At 38.6% G+C, this 23,678-nt stretch overlaps 1 protein-coding gene across 2 annotated transcripts in view; it reads right to left on the reverse strand.

Annotated features, from left to right (window-relative positions):
• The window catches only part of TAF4B (TATA-box binding protein associated factor 4b), a 161,041-nt gene that overhangs the window by 40,372 nt on the left and 96,991 nt on the right, over nucleotides 1-23,678 (reverse strand). For both annotated transcript variants that reach the window (XM_012447290.2, XM_012447291.2), the window contains 2 exons: nucleotides 19,431-19,556; nucleotides 11,812-11,868 (listed from right to left, as the gene is read on the reverse strand). In XM_012447290.2, the coding sequence (XP_012302713.2) occupies nucleotides 11,812-11,868; nucleotides 19,431-19,556 (183 nt within the window). The remainder of the gene's footprint in view (nucleotides 1-11,811; nucleotides 11,869-19,430; nucleotides 19,557-23,678) is intronic.

Raw genomic sequence — 23,678 nt, forward strand, 5'->3', positions numbered from 1 at the left:
TTCTTCATTCTTTTTTTTTTTTGGTCTGCCTGTGTTGCTTCAACCTCTTCAAGTTCAAAAATTATTTCTTCTGCTTGGTATAGTGATTGTTGAAGGTCTCAATTGTATTTTTTATTTCATTCATTGGATTCTGCAGCTGTAGGATTTCTGTTTGGTTCTTTATTATGATATCTATCTCTTTATTAAATTTCTCATTGACTTAGCTGGGCATGGTGGCACATGCTTCTAGTCTCAGATACTCAGGAGGCTGAGGTGGGAGGATGGCTTGAACCCAGAACTTCAAAGGTACAGTGAGCTATGCTCAAGACATTTCACTCTAGCCTGGGTGACAGAGTAAGTAAAACCTTGTCTCTAAAACAGATAAATAAAAGCTGGGTGCCGTAACTCATGCTGTAATCCCAGCACTCTGGGAGGCCAAGGCAGGTGGATCACAAGGTCAGGAGTTCAAGACCAGCCTACCCAACATGGTGAAACCCCATCTCTACTAAAAATACAAAAATTAGCCAGGTGTGGTGGCAGGCACCTATAATCCCAGCTACTTGGGAGGCTGAGGCAGGGAATTGCTTGAACCCAGGAGGCAGAGGTAAGCTGAGATCACGCCTCTGCACTCCAGTCTGGGTGACACAAGAAGACTTCGTCTCAAAAAAAGATAAACAGAAATAAAAATTTATCCATTCAAATCGTGAATTGTTTTCCTGATTTCACTGAATGTCCATCAGTATTCCATATTTCACTGAGCTTACTTAAGATTATTGTTCTGAATTCTTTTTCTGGCATTTTATATACTTCTTGATTAGCCTCTGTTACTGGAAAATTACTGTGTTCCTTTTCATTGATATTTATGTGTGGTTTTTCATGTTTGATGTATCCCTACGTTGATTTCCATTCATGTGGTAGAAAAGTCCCTCTTCCAATTTTATGGAGTAGGTTTCACAAAGAAAGTTTTACTTACATGAATGGGTGTTGGGGTATCAGTTTGTTGAGTTCTAGGTGGACACAGTAGTGTAGTTTCTTCAGCTGTAATCCATACTAGTGACATATGCAAATGTCTCAGTGGTCTGGGTTGAGTTTGTGTTGGAGGTGGTGCAGTTTTGCTGGGTGTGGACTTACTGGGCTGCTTCTCAGGTCAGGGGCATATACATGCACATGGTGGGTCCACCAACTTGGGGCTTGGATTTGGGCTACAGGGCTCTTATTCTGGCCAGGAGGCCATACACATGGTTGCTCAGCCGGCCCAAGGACATGTCTGCAAGGAGCAGCCTGTTGCCCAAAACGGCTGCCTGACTGGCCTGAAGGCATGTCTGCTAGGATGGCTCAGTCTCTCAGGCCCAAAATGTGGGCTCATGGTTGTTCAGCTGGCCTTGGAGTCTGGCTGCCAGTGGAGCTGCTTTTCAGACCTTGATTGTGGTCACAGGGCTGTTGGGCAGACCAGCAGCTTATCTGAGGAAGGTAGGACATTGCAGGGCTGTTTCTCAGGCCCTGAGCACAGGCACGTAGCCACACCATTGGTGCAAAAGTCTGTCAGCTGCTCAGAGGCTTGAAGGCCTCTCCCACTAAGGGGCAGGCATGCAGCAGTTTGGCCAGCTCAAGAACAGGTTCACCGTGGGTAGGACTGCCAGACTATTCTTCTAGCTGGAAGTGAAGGTGGCAGGAGTTGGCTTCTCTTCTATGCAGGACCATCACAGACAATCCTGGGCCCAGGCTCCATGCTGCTGGGGTTCTGGCATTCAGTCACAAGTGTGGACTTGGTGGAATGAAGATGGAGCCCCAGTGCTGGAGAGGTGCAGTGCCTACTGACTCCTTGAGAAGGGCACACTCCAGAAGTGGCTCTGTTCTCAAGATGGTGCTGTGGTGCAGCAGACTGGCTCAAAGGGGTGGATGGAAGCTTGGCAGTGCACACCTTAGTGTTCCTAATTAGGGGCAATGCAGCTGTGTGAATTTGTGGTAGCTGTCTAAGCTGAGTTCAGAGCTTTTGAGGACTGAGGGATTCTCCTGTAGTAGAGACTGTACATGTTTGTGGTGGCAATGGGGCTGGCTGGGATATTCTGATTGCCTTTTCCCTGCAATGGGAAGTCTCTCTTGACTCCAGATCCAATCCAGGTGGGAAAGACAGGACTGCAGATGCTAGGTACCCTCATGCTGCCCTCCTGGACTTCTAATCATCACAGGTGTGTGTGTCTCCATTCCCCCACTGCACTGTAGCACTCTATTTGACATTCTAGTCAAATCTTATCTGTTTATTCATTGCTTTGGTCCTTTTTTGTGGAAGAGACAAGCACCAGGCTTCTCTAGTCAGCCATCCTGCCAATGTCAGTCCTCAAATCTGCTTTCCATTAAACATACTTTAATTCAAAAGCAGAAGAGCCTATTATGTTTTCCATTTCTATTGTGCTTTCTTCATTCCTGAAGTTCAGTTTCCCTTTGGTATCACCTGACTTCATTCTGAATAATTCCCTAATTCTTTTACAGCAACTTTGTTGGAAATCAATTTTTTTCCTTTTTCTTCACCAGAAAATGTCTTTATTTCACCTTCATTCCTGCAGGGTATTTTCATGAGGTATAGGATTCTAAGTTGACAGCTCCTTTTAAAAATGTTTTGCCACTTCTGATCTCCACAGGTTTTTTTCCTTTAAGAAAAAAGTTTTTCTATTTGCTTTCTCTTTATCCGTTTTTTTTTTTTTAGTTGCTCAAATTCAGATGGGATGCCATCTATTTGCTTTCTAATAAGAAATCTAGTGATTGCAATTATTGTTCTTCTATTGACATGTGTCCTTTTCTCTGGTTATTTTCAAGATTTTTATTTTCTACATCTACATAGTTTTCAGAGATTGATTATAATGTGAGTTGAACCTGGGTTTACTGACTGGGATAACTGACTCTTTCCTGTCATTTTATCCTGCTATTCAGCTCATTCAGCTGAACGTGTTTTATTTTGGTTATTGTCATTTTCAGTTCCTAAATTTCCATTTTATTTTCTGGCCCTTTGCTGGAAGTTTCTACTTTTCCAATCATTTCAAGAGTGTTTATAATTGCTTCTTGGAGCATTTTTTATAGTAAAGTGTTTGTCAGATAATTCCAACATTTATGTTATCTTGCGGCTGGTATCTGTTGATTGTCTCTTCCCATAGGAGTTGAGATATTCCTGGTTCTTCTTATCAAGTAATTTTGGATTGTATCCTGAATATTTTGAATACAGTTGTCCCTTGGTATACACGGGGGATTGATTCTAGGATGCCGAAGAACACCAAAATCCATGTATATTCAGTTCTCAGTCGGCCCTTCAGAATTCGTGTATATGAAAAGTCAGCCCTCCATATATGTGAGTTTCGCATCCTGCAAATAGTGTATTTTCCATCCACAAGTGATTGGAGAAAATCCATATATAATGAACCTGTACAGTTCAAACCTATGTCAACTGTATTACGTTATGAAACTCTGGGTATTCTAGAAATCCTTCAGAGAATGTTACTACCTTTGTTTTAGCATGCAGTCAACACAGGTTCAAGCCATAGATTCCAATGTGACTTCTGTGGTCTGTGGCTACAACATCAGCTGAGTTTTCAAAGCTTTCACAATGCTAATTGGATCTGCCCCACATGTGCATCCCCCAGTGGTCAATCTGGGACCTGGTGGTGGTTTGTTGGTCCAGTTCTTAAAGGCTTTGGTATGCTCATTAGAATAAGATCCACATATGACAAATGTATAGTTCAGGAGCAGGTCTAGGAGTTTAACACAATCATATGGGGTTGCTTTCCTGAGCTCCTCCCTCTCTGTCATCGTCTCAGTAATTTCTAGTTCCCTGGAGCTCCTTCTGGTCAGAAAGCTGGGGCTTTGGCCCACTGTTTCCACACACTTCTGTGATTGTATCCAGTTCTAGAATTAAGCAGTGGTAAAAACGGGGGTAGAGAATGGAGGACAGCAACCTCACCACCAGTTCAAGTAGTATTTGAATTCTTATCTTCTTCCCCAATATGTTTACTATTTACCTTTCAATGTCCTCAAATAGCTGCTCCATGCATTCTGTCCGGATTTTATAGTTGTATTCAGTGGGAGAGAAAATATGAAGTGTTTTTACTCCATCTTAACTGGAACTCTTTAAAGATAGTTTAGCCAGAATTCTGACAGTTGATTTCTATTATATGATATCCCAACTAGTCTTTGTTTAATAAAATGTAAGCTTGCTTGCTCACCAACACCAGCAACAGACACCTTGTTCCAAAGAGACCAAACAGGTTTGGCAGGTTATCTTTTAAGAATATGCTTACTATTGCTTTTATGGCTAATGGAAAAGGCAGAAAAAAGCCTTCATTTCTCTTTTCACAGTCTCTCTGATAGGAGGTAGAAGTCTCTAAAATTCAAGATAGTGCCCTAGAGGGCAACTAAGCAATAGTAATTGAAGAATATTTTATTCCTCGTGTTCAGTACTCATCTCCTCATTTATAAGTACAACTCATGGTGGTATAGCCTTTAATCAAGATCCCAAAAAACATTAAGAGATTACCTTGAAGATCACACAAGTTCTCAGAGGTAAAGTTGAATAGAGGTACTTCTTGATGCTAAGCACATAATTTTCAAAAATAAAAGGAAAACTAAAAATTATTGAAAACAGAAACCAAAAGATTAAGCAGAATCACAGGTGCTAGCTAAAGAAGGAATAAACCAAGTTTCTTATTAGCTAACAGCAAGGACAGGAAAAGGGGTTCATTTAACAGAAAGAACCAAATTTATCTAGATAGTTAAGACACAGACAATATGGGAAATAAAAAAATGTGTTTCTTTCTCATGCTTAGGTAGCAATGAAAATAATTATACCACCAAATAGGAATGTTTGAAAAAATCAAAAGAAATAAGAGAAACAAAGTATATCACACCAGGTTTTGAACTCAGGATGCAAAGAACTAAGAATAACATCCTGTTGATTTCACAATGAAAGTTAAATATACATAAAGGTAACAATAAAACCCTAACACCAAACAATGGAAATGTTTTAAATAGTAAAAATTTTAATTAAATTAGACATACTTTGGAAAATTTCATGGATCTAACTCTAAAACTCTTAACAATGCTTATAATTACATCCGAATCATTACTAAAAAGATCAAGTTTACCAGGGAATGCAAAGTTAAATCCTAAAATAAAGCAAACAGAAAAAAAAAAATAAAAACTACTAAACCTTAACAGCTGAATCTTAAGCCAAAGGAAAATAAAAAACAAGATGCGTGTTTTTATTTCTTTTCTTTTTTTGAGTCAGAGTCTCACTCTGTTGCCAGGCTGCAGGGCAGAGGCACGATCTTGGCTCACTGCAACCTCTGCCTCCTGGATTCAAGCGATTCTCCTGCCTCAGCCTCCCAAGTAGCTGGGACTACAGGTGTGCACCACCATGCCCAGCTAATTTTTGTATTTTTAGTAGAGACGTGGTTTTACCATGTTGGCCAGGATGGTCTAGATCTCTTAACCTCATGATCGGCCCACCTTCGACTCCCCAGGTGCTGGGATTATAGGCATGAGCCACCATGCCCGGCCAAGTTGCAAATTTTTTTTAAAAAATCACCATTCCACCTTATCTAAACTTCAAGGATACCACAACAGAAATACAAGATCTTTTTTTAAGCCCTTAAATACAATTATTAGGCAGTCATCCCACCAAATCAAACAGTTTAGAATCTGTTTTTTCCTCCCAACCACTAAGGCAAGTTATTATGATACCAAGACACTGTCCAGAACATCTGAGATTCCTGGAATTTGATATGTAAACTCTGGTGCCTTGCTGGTCAACCCTACTCACCCATCCCCACCTTCCTGAAAAAATGTTATATTCCTCATAATCTCAATTAGACACCTCTCTTTAACTTACAGCAATAACATTTGATTTATAAACTGTGTAAAATATAAATGTGCAACAGTTATTCTACATTACAATCATTTTTTTTTCAGTTGTCACCCTTACACTCTTTTATCTTCTCATTTTCTTTCCAGTCCTCTAGAAGGAAAGAAATAACATATTCATAGTCTCTCAAATCTAAATCTAAGAGCTTGATAATATCTATCTTAAATGTTACTACAGCTAATGTTTTTAAGCTACTGATTTTTTTCTTTTGTGCCTCACCTTCCCCTAAATTATGACAATCTTGTATTATAAGCAGAACAGGTATCATTAAATTCATTTTAAATACAAGGAAACAGAGGTAAGTTCAAAGAATTAAAGTAACTTTCCCCAAAGCAAGCATTTAATAATGGCAGGCTGAATCTAGAATCCAAGACACTTTGCTTCCAGTTCAATGCTAATATTTTTTTAAATAGGCATTTTTCTGCTAGGAGAAAAGTCTCTCAAAACACACAGATCCTACACATCAAAATAAAGTATGAGTGCAATCTTCTTGTGAATCTCTAAATTTTCTTTTCCATTTACGGTATACCAGTAAAGAAATACTACCATTAAAGTTATCTTGTAAAAATATCCATGAAGGAAACCTAGTAGAGCTTTCATGGTTCCAGGAGAACCTACTGAAAGATAATTGGATGATAAATGAACTATGATCATTCAAGAGGCCAAATCTCAGGTTCCCAAATCACAGTACTTTGACCATTTAGTTAGTGGGAAAATAAAAGGGATGAATTTCAAAGCCCTGATTCTTTCTCATCCTAGACCAATGGTTCTCAGTGTGATCTGCAGAGCAGCAGCAGCAATAGCAACAACATCTGGTAATTTATTAGAAATCCCATTTTCAGGTCCTACCCTAGATGTGCTACAGTATTATAAACTCTGGTTGTGGGACCTAGCAATTTGTAGTTTAACAAGGTCTGCAGATGATTTTATGCATGCCAAAGTTTGAGAACCACTGTCCTAGACTATCAATGCTTTGAAATCGTACAATCTGTTTCTCTGCTGTCATACACAAGCTCTTTATAACCTGTCTTTTAAGAATGTCTTACCTTGCTATATTAATTTGATTGCTAGAATGTACTGTTAATGACAGATTTCATTTGTTCATTTGTTCCTGTCCAGTACTCCATGAGTTTTGGCCATATAGAACTTGCAGGAAGTTTAAATAGAAACTGATTTAATTTAATAGTTTGTCTTAACTATCACCTTTCATTGACTTCATATATTCTCAAATTTCATTTTAAGAATATACCGTGCAGTTCTCATACCTAAATATTTTCTAATCTGTAATGAGCCTTATGATTCAGTATTTTATTTCTTGTACAATGTTTTATGAAGAACTGTACTGACACTTTTTATAACCTATTATTTTCTATAAACAAAAATCCCCAAAACTTCAGGATACATGTTTTCGAATCTGGTCTGCATTTTAATCATTTAGTATTTATTCTTTTGCCTAGTTCCTACAGGTTGCACTGTGAAGCAAACACACAACAGGTCTTGAATTCCTTTTTCTCCCCCACCATCCGATAACAAATCAAAGTGGAATGCTAGGAATTGTTAAAAGGAAAGTAAATGAATTATTTGTCTCACCCTCTGCACAGATGCACTGAACTCACACATTTCCCAAAGGAGAAAGAAGAAATCCAAAAGGAAGTAAGGGTCACAAAATATATAACAATTAAATCAAAATGTTTGAACTGCAAAGTCACGACAGCTAAGCTCTACAAAATTCTGGATGATGGGCTAAGAAAAGAAAATACTGAGGGCTAGATTTTAATGTAGGACATACAACACACATTTCATACAAGTTTGCAGCTGCATTAAACAAAGATATGCCTGATTGTCTGAAGTTAGAGTTTGGCAATTAGTAATCTATTTATAATGAAATTTTCAGCAGGGTACAGTGGCTCACGTCTGTAATCTCAGAACTTATGGAGACTGAGACAGAAGAATCTCTTCAGACCACAAAATCAAGATTAGCCTGGGCAATACTGGAAGACCCCATCTCTGCAAAAAAATTCAAAAATTAGCTGGGTGTGGTGGCATGTACCAGTGGTCCCAGCTACTTGGGAGGCTGAGGTAGGAGGACTGCTTGAGTCCAGGAGGTCAAAGCTGCAGTGAGCTGAGACCACGCCACTGCACTCCAGCATGGGTGACAGAGCGAGACCCTTCTCAAAAAAAAAAAAAAAAAAGTTCACAAAGAGATGGTTAAATGCAAGAATCCCAGTACTTATATTTTAGGAAAAGTATCTAGAAAAATTCTAAAAATTTCAGAATTTGAAAGGGCTAGTATTGAAAATATGAAGTTATAATAGCGAGAAAAAGAGAGAGGATGCTTATAATGTTTTTTCAGGCAACAGAGAAAGGGAAAGAAGACAGCTCTAAGTTGAAAATAAAACATTTGAATTACAGGAATATCCACAGAAATATCAGCTGGTTTTCAAATAGACAGATAACCTGTTAGGTCAATAAGAACACTATGCAGCAGAAACTTCCTCAATGGAGTGAGATTAGGCTAATGGTCAACCCAAAGGCAGTCTGTTTTTAAGTGCCAAAAGAGAATGACAAAATTGAAAAAAGCTGATAGGAAGAAGGAAAAGTAATTATTTGACACTTCTATAAAAACTTGTCCATTTTAACACAACTTGTCCTTATATCTGGAATGCAAAAATGAACAGCCTCTAAAACTTTATTAGAAAAAAGAAAAACTACAGGAGAAATGATCTGGGTGCGGTGGCTCATGCCTGTAATCCCAGCACTTTGGGAGGCCGAGGTGGGGAGATCACCTGAGGTTGGGAGTTCAAGACCAGCCTGACCAACATGAAGAAATCCTGTCTCAATTAAAAATACAAAATTAGCTGGGCGTGGTGGCACATGCCTGTAATCCCAGCTACTCGAAAGGCTGAAGCAGGAGAATTGCTTGAACCCGGGAGATGGGGGTTGCAATTGTGGATCGTGCCACTGCACTCCAGCCTGAGCACAAGAGCGAAACTCTGTCTCAAAAGGGAAAAAAAAAAAATTCTAGTTCTTTTGTTTGAGACAGAGTCTCACTCTATCGCCCAGGCTGGAGTCCAGTGCCTGGGCGATAGAGTGCCATATTGGCTCACTGCAACCTCTGCCTCCCAGAGTAAAGCAATTCTTGTGTCTCAGGCTCCTGAGTAACTGGGATTACAGGTATGCACCACCATGCCCAGCTAAGTTTTTGTATTTTTAGTAGAGATGAGATTTCATCATGTTGCCCAGGCTGGTCTCGAACTCCTAAGCTCAGATGATCCACCCACCTCAGCCTCCCAAAGTGCTAGATTACAGGTGTGAGCCACCACACCTGGCCTAAAAATTCTAGTCCTTAACAGCTGAAAGCAAGTATGGATAAGATTATGAATGAAAGGGGATTCAGATTGATTTAATATTCATATGAAAAACACCACTGCTGAAACATTTCTCCGCATAAATAAAGCCTACAGCTTCTTTAAACAGTTCTTTGAAGATCTGCATTTATAAGACAGCCAATAATCTTTTATTCTTTCTTATGACAAGCCTGGTAGGTAAGTAGGTAGGTAGTTACCTCAAAAGGGAAAACAAATCAGTTCTAAAACAAGCACGCATAAGGCATCTATGCTAAAAAAAATTTCATGAGTGAACAAAGAAAACTTCTCAGACAGCCAAATACCAAAAATTCACAAACCAAAGCATCATAGTTTATACCAGCATGATAGCGATTAGTGCATCCCAAATGCTAACCTCACAAATTACCATATAAGCAAACAATCCAACTCTATATTAAGATATGGGCAATATTTATGCAATCAAACAAAATACACTATCACTGCATGCGTGATTCTGAACTAGAGGCCCTTAGAAGGGGCAGGAGGATGACAAAAAAATGACAATATTAGAATTTCACCAAACATTTGCAATACAGAGCAGCTCTGTTCTTGGAAAGGGGCCAATGTATTTGATTCCTTTTTTTGATCAAAGAGGATTTATGATAGGAAGCAACTAGAAAACTTGCAAAATATTTCAGAAAGAAATTATATTGAGTTCCTTTATCCTTGCTTGGAAAAAGAAATAAATGGAGGTGCAAAGGAAGAGAAAAACACAGGTTTGCTACCACCTGTTCTCATTAAAAGAGGCTTTTTTTGTGGGGGGGGTACATTTCCTCCCACAGTTTTCTTTGAAAAATGTTGTCCACCTATTCATCCCTTAGGGAATTATTAAACAACATACTAAAATAAAATGCAAATGAAAACAAAATCATTTCATACAAAGCTGAAGGAAAATTAATCTAAGATTCAGATGCTCATGAAGGTTTATGGAGGACAGGCAGGGTAAGGTTAAAAGGGTAAGCCTTCTGTTGCATATTTTCCAAAACGGGAATGCAATTAGAAGATAAGCATCTAGTCAGTCCTTAATTAAAACAAGGTGGGATACCTATGATTCAGAGAAACAGTAGGTTGCCCATCCCCAAATAATCTATCCTCATGCCAGGTTTGCTTAAAAAGAATTATAGGTACAGTTCTCATACTAATATTTTTAGATACATTTTCCGCTGGAAAGACATTAGTATGAGGAATATTTTGTTGCCAAAAATAAAATATTTCTGCTTTCAACTTTTTAAAGCGTTCTCCCTTTCCAACGTTCCCTGTCCCAATTCTGAAATTCCACCTAAAGTTCATGTATTTTCCTTCTCTATGTTAATGAAAACACACCACATTGATTCTAAGAATCTTACTAGATTTCCAGTTGTTTTGCCTCAATTCCTACATTAATCCAAACAATAAGGGCCTTTAAAATATTCATAAATAACCTGCTGCTGCTGCACCTCGAAGCCAACTGCAACAATGTTGAGCAACAACAAATTTCATAGTTCAAGAGGCACAGTTAAGGGAAAAGGTTGCTCAGAAAATCACTCTTATTTAGCACAAAGATCCTTAAAAATTGCATGAAATCAGTGAAGTAACTATAGAAACCAATTTCTTCAGCTCCATATCACACGTCTCACACCTCAATTGTCTTTATTATCGTCTGCTGTCAGATCCTTAATCAGAAATGTGAACAGGCTTGATGATTTATTCAGGAGGGAAAAGAATCTGTAGGTCAAGTGAAAAATTTCACACACACACCCATACACACACCGCATCTTCAACCTTAGGTACTTTCATTTCATTCTGTTCTCAGCAGCTCTGGGGGCAACTCCAGTGAGATCCAATATTAAGGCTCAATTAAAATAAGCTCCAATTAGTGGAGCTTTTTTCTCTGGGGCTAGAAAAGTCAGGAAATGGATATTGGGAAATGTAAAAAGTCAGCTACTGAGAGGAGGCTGCAGACATAAATGAACTTATTTGTTGATTTCTACAGTTGCTATGCAGAGGCCTCTGGGAGTAAAAGCTTAACCAGTCTAAGCTATAAACTAAAACCCCTGCAGCTAAACATGAACTGTGTGAAACAAGGGCTCCATTCCAGAACAGAAAACTGCTGGGCCCAGAAAATTAAAAGCCAGAGGCATTTTCCATTTAAAACTAAATCCCAGTACCGCCTCCCAGCCAAAGAATTATAAGCAGTATCAGATTTACAAAACGAACAATTACCCTGGAAAAATATAGCCTATTGTACAGTCCCAGATGCTAAATCTCAAAAGTTTCTTTTTTTTAAATCTCACATTATATTCCTCCAAGTATACTGCTGTAGTTTACAAAGAGCCATTTCGAGACAGGCCTAAGCCTTGAAAATAAATTTTAAAAAGAGAGCACATAACTCATTGACCTCATTTGAAGTACTGCCCTTGCCTTTAGCAGTTCCTGTCCTTCCCCAAGGCTTCTGCAAATGGTATGCAACAGCAAAATAAACCCTGACCTAATTGCCAGGAGAGAGCTGCCAACCTTCCCTCAAACACAAAGACAAGCATGGTAACTTGAAAGTCTTACCTCTTTGGCTTTCTGCTTTAATCTCAGCTGTTCTGGATCTTCTTTATTAGAACGACTCTATCAAAGGAAAAGAAAATTTTAATAGAAATTACTAGCATCTAAACACCATAGTTGCCATTAAATATTTAATAAATGACAATTTTCTCTTGTGATTGAATATCTTAGCTCCAGGGGAAAATGCCTCAATCCAGTTTAGCTGCACTCCCACCCTGGTTTCCTCCACCCCCTCATCATCTGGGCTGGCTGCTGCAGTTCTAGCCTGGAGGAAGCTTATACTGAAAATGATGCTAACAATGTCAGTCAGGTCCAGTTGAGGCATGACGTTGTTCTTGCTGGAACACTGAAAACTAAAAAATGGATGGTACAGATGAAGGAAAAGAAAAAAAGTATAATTGTTGGTTTAAATGAATAAAAACAACCAATACTGGCTGATCATCAGGTGAAGCCAATTTGAGAAAACAGGGTATTTCAAGGACTATAAAAATCAAGAACCTGACTAACCCTGAACCAAATCACTCTCTTTAAAGGCATAATTTCTAAAATTATAAGTAGAAAATACATCCCAGTATTTTAATTAGAATATCTTATCATCTTTGGGTCCTCTATAGCACTTAACAGAATGCTGTGCACAAAGTTCAATAATTTATTGGATGTTGCTTTCCATAGTACAGGACTGGCATAAGAAGAGAGCCGTCTTCTATGTATCAAGCTATGATGGAACAAAGGGTGAGGAACTTTATTTCTGACACCATGAACATCTGTCCATTGGAAAACGTGTTTGGGATATGTATATCCTTTTTCTCATGCCAAAGTTATTTAACTGCTTATAAATCTGAATATTTGTTCTATAAAATGCAACCTTAACTAAGTAAGCTAATATCTAGATAGCTAACTAAATAAAAGCTAAAAGTATTTCATATTTACGAAGTTTACCTGATACATTTATTGATTTATCAGTACCTTTGGTTAAAGGAAAATATAAGACATTATCTTTAAATTTGAGTGCCTACTAATTTCAAATATCTTAAATATCTACACAAATTCAACCCAAAGCTGGTAAAATTTTTCTTCATTTTAGTCCCCAATCTACTAAGACATTTCATTTCAAAGTAAGATAAACTCTTTTGTTACTCTAGCTATAGTATCAGCAGGGAATGAGTCTGTATATATGTATTTATATTAAAATATGCATAATGTATATCATATATGTGCATGTGTACAAAATATTTTGCACCAATATAAAATGGGCACATTTTGGTATCAAGTATTTGTCAGTGATCCAATATTTATTGGTCATCTGCAGTACAGATTCTACTCTGTATGCCACTGTTCCAGGCCTTGGAGACAGATGATATAAGAGACAAAGTAACTGTAGTAATTCAAGTAACTTACATTTTAAGAAGAGAAAAATAAACAATTTTATAAAAATGAAACACATCTATGATATGTAAAACATTAGTGATGGGTAAAAATACAAAACAAATAATTGCTGACACTGATAAGTGCTATAAAGGAGATTAAATAGGTCTGAGGCAGTGGCTCACACCTGTAATCCTAGTACTTTGGGAGGCCAAGGTAGGAGAACTGTTTGAGCTCAAGTTTGAGACCAGCCTGTGTAAGGCAGCAAGATACCATTCCTACTGAAAAAAAAAAAAAAAAAATTAGGCGTAGTGACACGTGCCTATTGTCTCAGCTATTTGGCAGGCTGAAGTGGGTGGGTAGGACTGCAGTGAGCTATTATCATGCCACTGCACTCCAGCCTGGATAACTGAATGAGACCCTGTTTCAAAACAAAATAAATTTAATTTGGGTGTGGTGGTGTGCACCTGTAGTCCCAGCTACTTGGGAGGTTGAGACCCAAGAATTGTTTGAACCCAGAAGGTGGAGGTGGCAGTGAGCTGAGATAGCGCCACTGCACTCCAGCCTGGGTGACAGAGTGAGACCCTGTCTCAAAAAAAATAGTAATAATAATTTAAAAATAAAATATATAAAATTTAAAATTTAAATTAAAAACAAAAATAAAGAAAATAAATAGAATAATGTGATAGAAAGAAAAGTGTGGTATGTACTTCTCCAGCTAGGATAGTAGGGAAGACATCTCTGAGAAGTGATGTTTGAGTAGAGATCTAAATGACAAGAAAGATGTGATCATGCAAAGATCTGGGGGAAAACATTACAAGCAGAAGAGACAGTAATTGCTAAAGCCTTAAAATGGAAACATACTCGAAGAAAGAAAGATGGCCCATGTGGTTGAAGCATAGAAAAAAATTGAAAGAGAAAGGCTTGTAGGCCATGATAAAGGAGTTGGGTGTTTAATTTTAGCTGTAAAACTGGGCCAGGCACGGTGGCTCATGCCTGTAATTCTCAGCACTTTGGGAAGCTGAGGTGGGCGGATCACCTGAGGTCAAAAGTTTGAGACCAGTCCGACCAACATGGTGAAACCCCCGTCTGTAGTAAAAATACAAAAATTAGCCAGGCATGGTGGCAGGTCCCTGAAATCTCAGCTACTTGGGAGGCTGAGGCAGGAGAAACACTTGAACCCGGGAGACAGAGGTGGCAGAGAGGCGAGACCACCATTGCACTCCAGCCAGGGCAACAAGAGCAAAACATCTTAAAAAAAAAAAAAAAATCTACTGACATGTTTGGAACACAAGGCTGAGATGCCACTGATGTAACACTTTCAAAAAATGGCTCTGTCCACTCTGTAGAGGGTGCACTGTAGGGATCCAAGATTGAAGGCACAGGCACACAGAGCTATTAGTAGACTGCTCTAAAGCAACTGTTGTGAAGAAGAGACTGACTAGAAAGAAGTCATAGCATGTTGGACTAGCTTCATAGCACAGAAGCTGATAAATGGTTGCATTCAAAACATATCTTTGCAGGTAAAACAGATCAGATTTGTTGATGGGCTGGATATAGATTATGAAGTAAAGAGAAAGAGAGGAATCAAGGATGACCCCTGGGATTTTGGCCTAGGCAACTTGCGAGGATGGTAATTGCAAATAACTTTTTTTTTCTTTTTTCTTTGGAGACCAAGTTTCACTCTTGTTGCCCAGGCTGGAGGGCAATGGCCCAATCTTGCCCCACTGCAACTCCACCTCCAGGGTTCAAGCAATTCTCTTGTCTCAGCCTCCTGAGTAACTAGGGTGACAGGTGCCCACCACCATGCCAGGCTAATTTTTGGTATTTTTAGTAGAGATGGTGTTTCACCATGTTGGCCAGGTTGGTCTCCAACTCCTGACCTCAGGTGATCTGCCCACCTGGGCCTCCCAAAATTACAGGTGTGAGCCCCACCATGCCCGGCTGGCAACTGCAACTTTCTGAGAGTAGAGATCTAAGAAAAAGCAGACTTAGGGAAAGGGAATTCAATGGTCAGTTCTGGATGCCTAATTAGAAGTCTAATATCCTAAGCTGGGCGCAAGTTTGGCACATTCAAGGAAAAGAAAGGTCACTGTGGCTGGAGCAGAGTAGGTGAGTGCCAAATAACATAAGGCCTTTTAAAATTTGGTAATAAGAACTTTACATTTTAAGTTCTACAGGAACCCACTGAAGGCTTTTAAGCAACAGAGACACACATGATTATAAAGACATTATTGTGACCATAGTAGGAGAAATAGAATGGATTGCAGAAGGAAAAGAGGACCAGTTAGAAGATAGTATAAAAGTCCAAATGAAAGATGAATTAGACTAGAGTAGTGACAACAGTGACAAAGAGAAGTTGGATACATTTTAGAAATAAGATAGGAGGTGATTTGGATGTGGGGAGAGAGGAGATACAGAATGGAGGTAAAGATGACTCCTATGTTTTTTGGCTTGAATGTCTGGGCAAATGATGGTGTCATTTATTGAGTTAGGAAAATCTATGACAGTAAAAGGTATTTAGAGGGGAGAGGACTAACAGGAGCCCTTTTGGACATATTAATTTTGAAATAACCATTAGCCAATGAAGTCATGTCAAGCAGGCAGTTAATGGTATGAGTCCAGATTTTCAGAATGCAGGCTAAATTGGAGATAAAAACTTAAGAGAGAATAAAGACAGAGAAGGTGGCATAGGATTGAAAGCTATGAAATCCAATATTTAGATGTCTGGTAAAGAAGGAAAAGCCAAAGGAGATAAAGAGCAAGTATTATTATACCCAATAATAACTAAACTAGTATTTAATAGTTTATGATCTTGTTTACAACACAGTAAGTGGAAATAAAACACCAATAAACCACCTCATTACAATGACTAAGTGCTCACTTAATAACACTTGAGGGCTCAAGAAAGAGCATCTTTCTGTCTCATCTTCCTGCTCTTCCTAATGAAGTAGGTGCCAATGTGGGGACTGAGACTGTGAGACAGCAGGAAGCTGCACAGTGACAAGGCAGTGGTGCCCCATATCCTTATGGGGAGCTGGGGCATTTGAAGGTATAGGCCAGTGGTGAAGAATACAAGGTGGTGAGGGAGTAGCAGTCTCATCAAGGAATAGGCCAGTAAGCATGGTGGGCAATTATACAGACCCCATGAAATGGGGTGGAGGAATTACTAGTAGCAGACAGAGGAGTCAGCCAGCATGGCTAGTTGAGAGATTAGTTACATTGATCAAATAATTGATAGAGGACATAAGTTAAATATATGAAGGATAAAGGGAGCCAAGTTTCTCAAGACTGTAGAATGTTTTTACAAACATGAAGAGATTAAGGGTAGAAAGAACTCTGAGGCCCTGAATTGGAGTTGCAGGTATCCATACAAACTCATGATTTTATAATATATACAGATATAGAAATAGTCACGGATGGACATTTGTGTATATATATACATCTCTGTACATATACATATCATATATACATTTCCTAGATCTGTCCTTTGAGAGGACATACATGTAATAACACCCTTTTAGCAATGAATACACTCTATGACCTAAGCTTGGTTTCTGAATGCCATCCTCAACCAAAAAGAAGGCAGGCTACTTAGAAAAATGGCTGATTTCAGGGCTAGAGCACAAAAAGCTGGGTCTAGACTGCCTTGTGCCTGAAAATAAGGACATGCTCAGTGAGTGATGGATGGACACATTACTAAGGGACAGAAGTGACAGCTGGAAGGGTCTCCCACTCAGGGGCAATTTGAGCAACAAAATAAATGACAGTAATGAATTACAACCTATTGAAACAAAGAGAAATCATGAGCCCATACTAACATGAATAAAGAAGGAAAGCTCTTCCACATGGTAGGGTGCTAACTGAGGACAGTTGATGGGAATAAAGAATTGACATTTTGCAACCAGGACAGAGGTAGCTGATTTAGGCAGACATCACAACAGATGCTATGGTTAATACATGAAGATTTGATGAGGAATAGGATATTGGCATGATCTTAGAATTCCTTCCTATGAAAAACTAATTGATTACAAAGGGAAAAATGAGCCTGGGCAATGTAGTGAGACTCTATCTCTAAAGAATTAAAAAATTTATCCAAGTGTGGTGGCACATGCCTGTAGTCCCAACTACATAGGGGGCTGAGGTGGGAGATTGCTTAAGCCCAGGAGGTCGAGGCTATAGTGAGCAGTGATCCTACCACTGCACTCTAGTCTGGGCAACAAAGCGAGACCCTATCTCAAAAAAATAAAAAGCAAAAGCAAAAAGTAGAGGAGATCGCAAGTTTAAAATGGAGAGAACTAGTAGGTACCCATATGATCCTTTTGATATGATCAGCTGAGAAGAATGTAGCATCATTTCTGTGCATTCCTGCCAAGAATGCTTGACCTAAGTAAAATCATAAGAAAATATTAGATCAGCCCTGGTTGAAGGTCATCCTACAGAAGGTAAGGCTTATACTCTTGAAAACTGTCAAGGGCATAAAAGAGATAGACTGAGAAACCCTAAAAGGGTCTGAAAAGAGAAGACAACTACATCAAATGCAAATTCCTAAATTGGAAAATGGACGATGAAAGAAAAAGAGACATGGTTGAGCCAACTGGTGAAATCAGAATGGGTTCTGTGCATTCGATGATAGTGGTGCAAACAAAAATACTTAGGAGAGGTGGGACATCATGTCTGAAGACTACTTTCAAAAAGGTTAGGAAAAGAAAAATGGCTAGGCACAGTGGCTCATGCCTATAATCTCTGCACTTTGGGAGGCTGAGGCAGGAGGACTGCTTGAGTCTAGGAGTTTGACATCAGCTTGAGCATTGTAGGGAGATCCTGTCTCCACAAAAGATCAAAATTTAGCCAGGCGTGGTGGTATGTGCCTGTAGTCCTAACTACTTGAGAAACTGAGGTGGGAAGATTGCTTGAGACTGAGAGAAGACTGCAGTGAGCCACAATCACATCACTATACTCCAGCCTAGTGACAGGGTAAGACTCTGTCTCAAAAAGAAAAGGAGAGAGAAAGGGGAAAGAAAGGGAAGAGGGGAGGGGAAGAAAGAAAGGTAGGTAGAGAGGAAGTGGGGAAGTGGGCAAGGGAGAAAGGGAGGAAGAGAGGGAGGGGACTAATGACTGTGTGTATAGAAAGGGTAAAGAGATAAGGCCGGGCATGGTGGCTCATGCCTGTAATCCCAGCACTTCGGGAGGCCCAGGTGGACAGATTGAGCTCAGGAGTTCAAGACCACCCTGGACAACATGATGAAACCCCATCTCTACTAAATCACAAAAAAATCGGCTGGGCATGGTGGTGAGCACCTGCAGTCCTAGCTACTCAGGAGGCTGAGACAGGACAATCGCTTGAGCCTGGGAGGCAGAGGTTGCAGTAAGCTGAGATCATGCTACTGCATTCTAGCTTGGGCTACAGAGTGAGACTCTGTCTCAAAAAACAAAATGTAAGGTAGAGATAAAGCAAATGTAGTAAAATGTTAAAATTGGGGAAACTGGGAAAGGGGGCTGAGAGTCCTTTGCACAGTTTTGGCAACTTTTCTGTGAGTATTAAATAATTTCAAAATAAATTAGTTTTTCAAAAAGCAATTGGTATGTGATTAGGAACAAATACTCTAAAAAGGGAAGCTATCAAGAACACTAGAAATTAAAACAAATGTGCTTAAAACAAAAATTAAGACTCTAGTGCTGAACCTTTAAGATTTCTCACAATGACCCCAGGCCCATGAAGAAATGTGGAGCTTCAAAATGGAAACTGTAGTGGAATCAGCTTTTACCTCATCTGTCATTATTAACCCAGGAAAATGTTTAAATAAGGGAGAAGGAAAATAAATAAATAAATAGCCCTACTGTTCTTTTACTCTATTTCTACCTAGCCTGTATTTTGTTCCACAAAATTCAAATTACTAATTTTACCCATAACCTTCCTATCTACTTTCCAAATTTTCCTCTCTCAACTTCAACTTGGCATGCATCAAATTGGACTTCTAAAAAGACCCTGAAATTTTACAAAACATTTTACCTGGGGCTGGGGATAGGGAGAGCACACAGGAAATGTGAGGAGACAAAAGATTATGACTCATTAAACTAAATTAACTGAAAGCCACTACACCATCCTGGCTGTGAGACATCCTATTAGTAATTTCATTTTAGGAAATCCTCTGGAGAAATTTAAAGGCCTAATAAAACCAAGACAGTCAACCAATGACAAAGCCACCTCTGACCACACTGCCAGGCCACGTTCACTCATAAATCACACTGGCCCTTACCTTGGCTGCCTTAAGTAACATTTCTCTTTCTTCTAAATCCTTTCTCTGCTTCTCCAATTGATCCAGCTTTTCAAGAAATTTGAGCTGTGACCTGGTATCACTACACAGGATGTAATTTTCACTTGCCTGGGAAAAAAAAGAAAAAAGAAAGTCTTATAATGATCCTGTGCAGCATATTCTACATTAGGTATTCTTATAAACCAGCTAAAGGCAAGAACGCCAACATAAATAGGAAGCTAAACTTTCAGAAGGTAATAGTTTTGTTTCTATTAAACAAACATCCTCCCACACCCACCCCACTAGAAAATAAACTTAACATTTCATTTTTCTTTTTTTTAATTTTATTTTATTTTTATTTTTGAGATGGAGTTTCACTCCTGTTGCCCAGGCTGGAATGCAATGGTGCAATCTCGGCTTACTGCAATCTCCACCTCCTGGGTTCAAGCGATTCTCCTCCTGAGTAGCTGGGATTAACAGGAAATTAACACGTTGGCTAATTTTGTATTTTTAGTAGAGACAGGGTTTCTCCCTGTTGGTCAGGCTGGTCTTGAACTCCCGACCTCAGGCGATCCACCCGCCTTGGTCTCCCAAAATCCTGGGATTATAGGCATGAGTCATTGGGCCTGGCCTCACCATTAAAATTTGAGAGGTGATTAACCAGTTATGTTTCAAAGAACTTTCCTAGTAAACATCACTGAGGGGTGCGGGGGAAGGAATTAAGCCAAGAAGATCCTTCCAACAACAGAATGTAGAAACTAAAGAGTGGTCCGTTCACCAATAACCTAAATCTTTCTAGATTATTATCTACCTCAGCAGACTTTAATTAAATCTTAGTTTTGTGAAAGACAAAAAAAGCAAGAAATAATCACCTCACTGAAAAATATACCAAAGATGAAAGTTATCAACTTGGTTACCATGGTTAGATTGGTTTAACCTTGACAACTGAATATAACTTCTAACAAAATACAACCTAAGTCAAGATAGCAAACATTAAAATCCTGAAATGCTATTTTGAAGATTAACAGGAAGTGTGAATTTGGGCAGAAACTGTGGTCAAAGAAATTTAGTATACAATTTATAAATGAGAGCCATAACAGAAGTATAAATTATCTTAATTGTTCCATAAAATGATAAAATGCAAAGTGCTCAATTAATTCTGTAGGTATAATACAGTGCTTTCCCACCTAAATCTTTTCTAATTTTCTTCACCTATACAGCTGCCTCTTCCTCCTCTATGAGTGTGTATAGGCAGGAGTGGGGGATGAGGTTAGGGGAGGTGATAGGACAGGAAGAGCTTTCCAATCACTGTTTAAGACATCCTGCCATCTACTCATCTCAGTAATTCAGAAACTGTATAGTAGAAAAACCAAAAGTCTTTAAACAACAGTCAGTGCCTGGCCTGGAAATCATGAGCACCACACCACTCCCATCTTTGTTTTATTCCTATGCTTATGGCTGATTCAATTAACTGGGACTGAGAGATTTCATATGCCCAAGATTCTTTTTAAATTAAATTTTTATTGTTGGTATTTAACTAGATCAAAAGAGTATTACATAGTTTAAGGAACAAGGATATATTAGTGCTACTTATTTTACTTCATGTTTAATACAAAAAGAATTTTCAACTGTTTTTAAAGTTAAATAACACAAGATAGAATATGGAATACATTATAGGCTAACCATAGAGGTTAAATATAATAACCAGTGGTTTCTTAAATACTTAATCTACCATTTTTGTGTTTAGACACTCTGGAAATAGTTTAATGATGGGATTTAATTTAAAAGGGACAGCAAACATTAAATTAAAATTTTAACCTAATCATATTCTCATGCTAAGATTCCTTCCTTTCTCTCCCCCAACTGATATACAACTACCTCTGACATACACATCCTTTTCTCTTCCATATCACAAACAAATGAGTGCCCTTCCTATTCATATTAACTCTATAACCTTATTTAAACAACAGTAACCCCAATCTAATCATGTTCTTTCCAGTATACCCAGCTGGCCTAACTGAAGACTTCATGCACCAACAGAATAGGGCTTTACAATGTTAAGGCCACTGCATATTAAACGATTTAGCCATGAAAATGTAATAACCCAGGCCAAATGACATCAGCACCATCAAATGAATCCCATCTAAAGGAACCTGTATAGCACCATTCAACTGGAAAACACTGAATGAAGCTTCTCCATGACCAAGGCATATAGGCAACTATACCATATCTTCAGTGGGAAAACACCTGGTAGCAAGATCAAAAGCTCTGTACTACATGTCACTTTCTACTTATTTACTTAGATCTCAGTTTATGATTAATGATTAATTAAAGAATTGTTTCAGCCGGGTGCGGTGGCTCAAGCCTGTAATCCCAGCACTTTGGGAGGCCGAGGCGGGTGGATCACGAGGTCAAGAGATCGAGACCATCCTGGTCAACACGGTGAAACCCCATCTCTACTAATAGAAAAAAAATTAGCTGGGCATGGTGGCGCGTGCCTGTAATCCCAGCTACTCAGGAGGCTGAGGCAGGAGAATTGCCTGAACCCAGGAGGCGGAGGTTGCAGTGAGCCGAGATTGCGCCATTGCACTCCAGCCTGGGTAACAAGAGTGAAACTCCGTCTCAAAAAAAAAAAAAAAAAGAATTGTATCAAACCAGGTGAAAGATTATCAAAAGTAAATGGATATTCCAGAGTAGAAAGAGATGGGGGGATTTCACTTTTTAAATAACAGTAGTTCACTTTTATAAAATCGATGGAGTAGAAATCCTATCAGGGATGAGCTGAAATACAAGGACAGGGCTAAATCTGTGACATAAAGATTATTACAAAGTCTACAAAATAAGGGTGATTTCAAACTGAATCTGAATATAACTAAATAATAATTATTTTGACTTAAAAGAGGGCTGATAATCTTGTTATTTTCTAATATATACAAATATAGACAGTGGCATTAGCTGTATTAAGAAATGAGTCGGGGGGAAGTGGGAGAAAATCAGTCAGAATAGGCAGTATACAAGACAGCAGGTTAAGGAGGTGTTAGCTTTAAGCTAACTTACTGAGGTCTTCTAGGTGGGGGAGATACTATCCATTTTGCCTAGTGCAACTAACTCTTTAGAAATATGCTACTGATATACAATAGAAGAATTCCAGCTGAAAGCTATACACCATAGAGCATTGAATGGCATTCAATACATACTACTTTAAAAAATTCTATTCCATTGTAAATTATACTTACTATGTTTTATATAGAAATTGCCTACTATAAATCAAGAAGTACTCATGTGGCCAGGAATGGTGGCTCACACTTGTAATCCCAACACTTTGGGAGGCCGAGGAGGGTGGATGATTACTTGAGGCCAAGAGTTTGAGACCAGCCTGGCCAACATGGCAAAACCCCATCTCTACTAAAATAGGTATTCATGTATCTCTGAAGCAACAGTGTGATTAAGGCAAAGGTAGGGAGACTCCAGGTTTGAAAAACTATAAGATACTTTAAAAAGTTATAGTAAAAAGCCAAAAAGATGTCTATAATTTTTCCACATCACAAAATTAAAGGTAAGCTGATAACAATCCAAACTAGATTGTAGATTCAGGATGTTAACTTAATCTCTATGATAACTGCTAAAAAGATATCTAAATACAAAACGAAATGAGAAGGGGATCAAAATGGTACAAAACAAAAACAACCAATTAAACATAAGAAGCAGAAAAAATGAGGAACACAAAAGCTATAAGGCATACAGAAAACAAATAGCAAAATATAAGTTCTTTCTTATCAGTAGTTACATTTTAAATGTAAATGGATTAAGCTCTTCAATCAAAAGGTAGAGACTAACAATGAATTGTAAAAAATAATCAAACTACATGCTATCTACACTTTAGTTGAAACCATATGGATACACTAAAAGTGAAAGGATGGAAAAAGATATTTCATGCAAGTAACAGCCAAGAAAGTAATACCAGACAGTATGGAAATTAAGTACAAAACTGTTAAAAGAGACAAACAAGGACATTATGTATTGATAAAAGGGTCAATTCATCAAGAAGATATACACATCAAACCAGAGTTCTCAAATACATGAAGCAAACAAACATTGACAGAATTTTGTTTAAAAACAGTTCCACAGCATAGGCAACATAGTGAGACCCCCATCTCAAAAAAAAAAAAAAAAAAAATTAATTGGGTGTAGTGGCACACACCTTGTTAGTCTTAGCTACTTGAGAGGCTGAGGGGGGAGGGTGGCTTGAGC

Source organism: Aotus nancymaae, unplaced genomic scaffold (assembly GCF_030222135.1).
Source record: "Aotus nancymaae isolate 86718 unplaced genomic scaffold, 86718_ANA_hifiasm-v0.15.2.pri h1tg000020l, whole genome shotgun sequence".
Classification (NCBI taxonomy): domain Eukaryota; kingdom Metazoa; phylum Chordata; class Mammalia; order Primates; family Aotidae; genus Aotus; species Aotus nancymaae.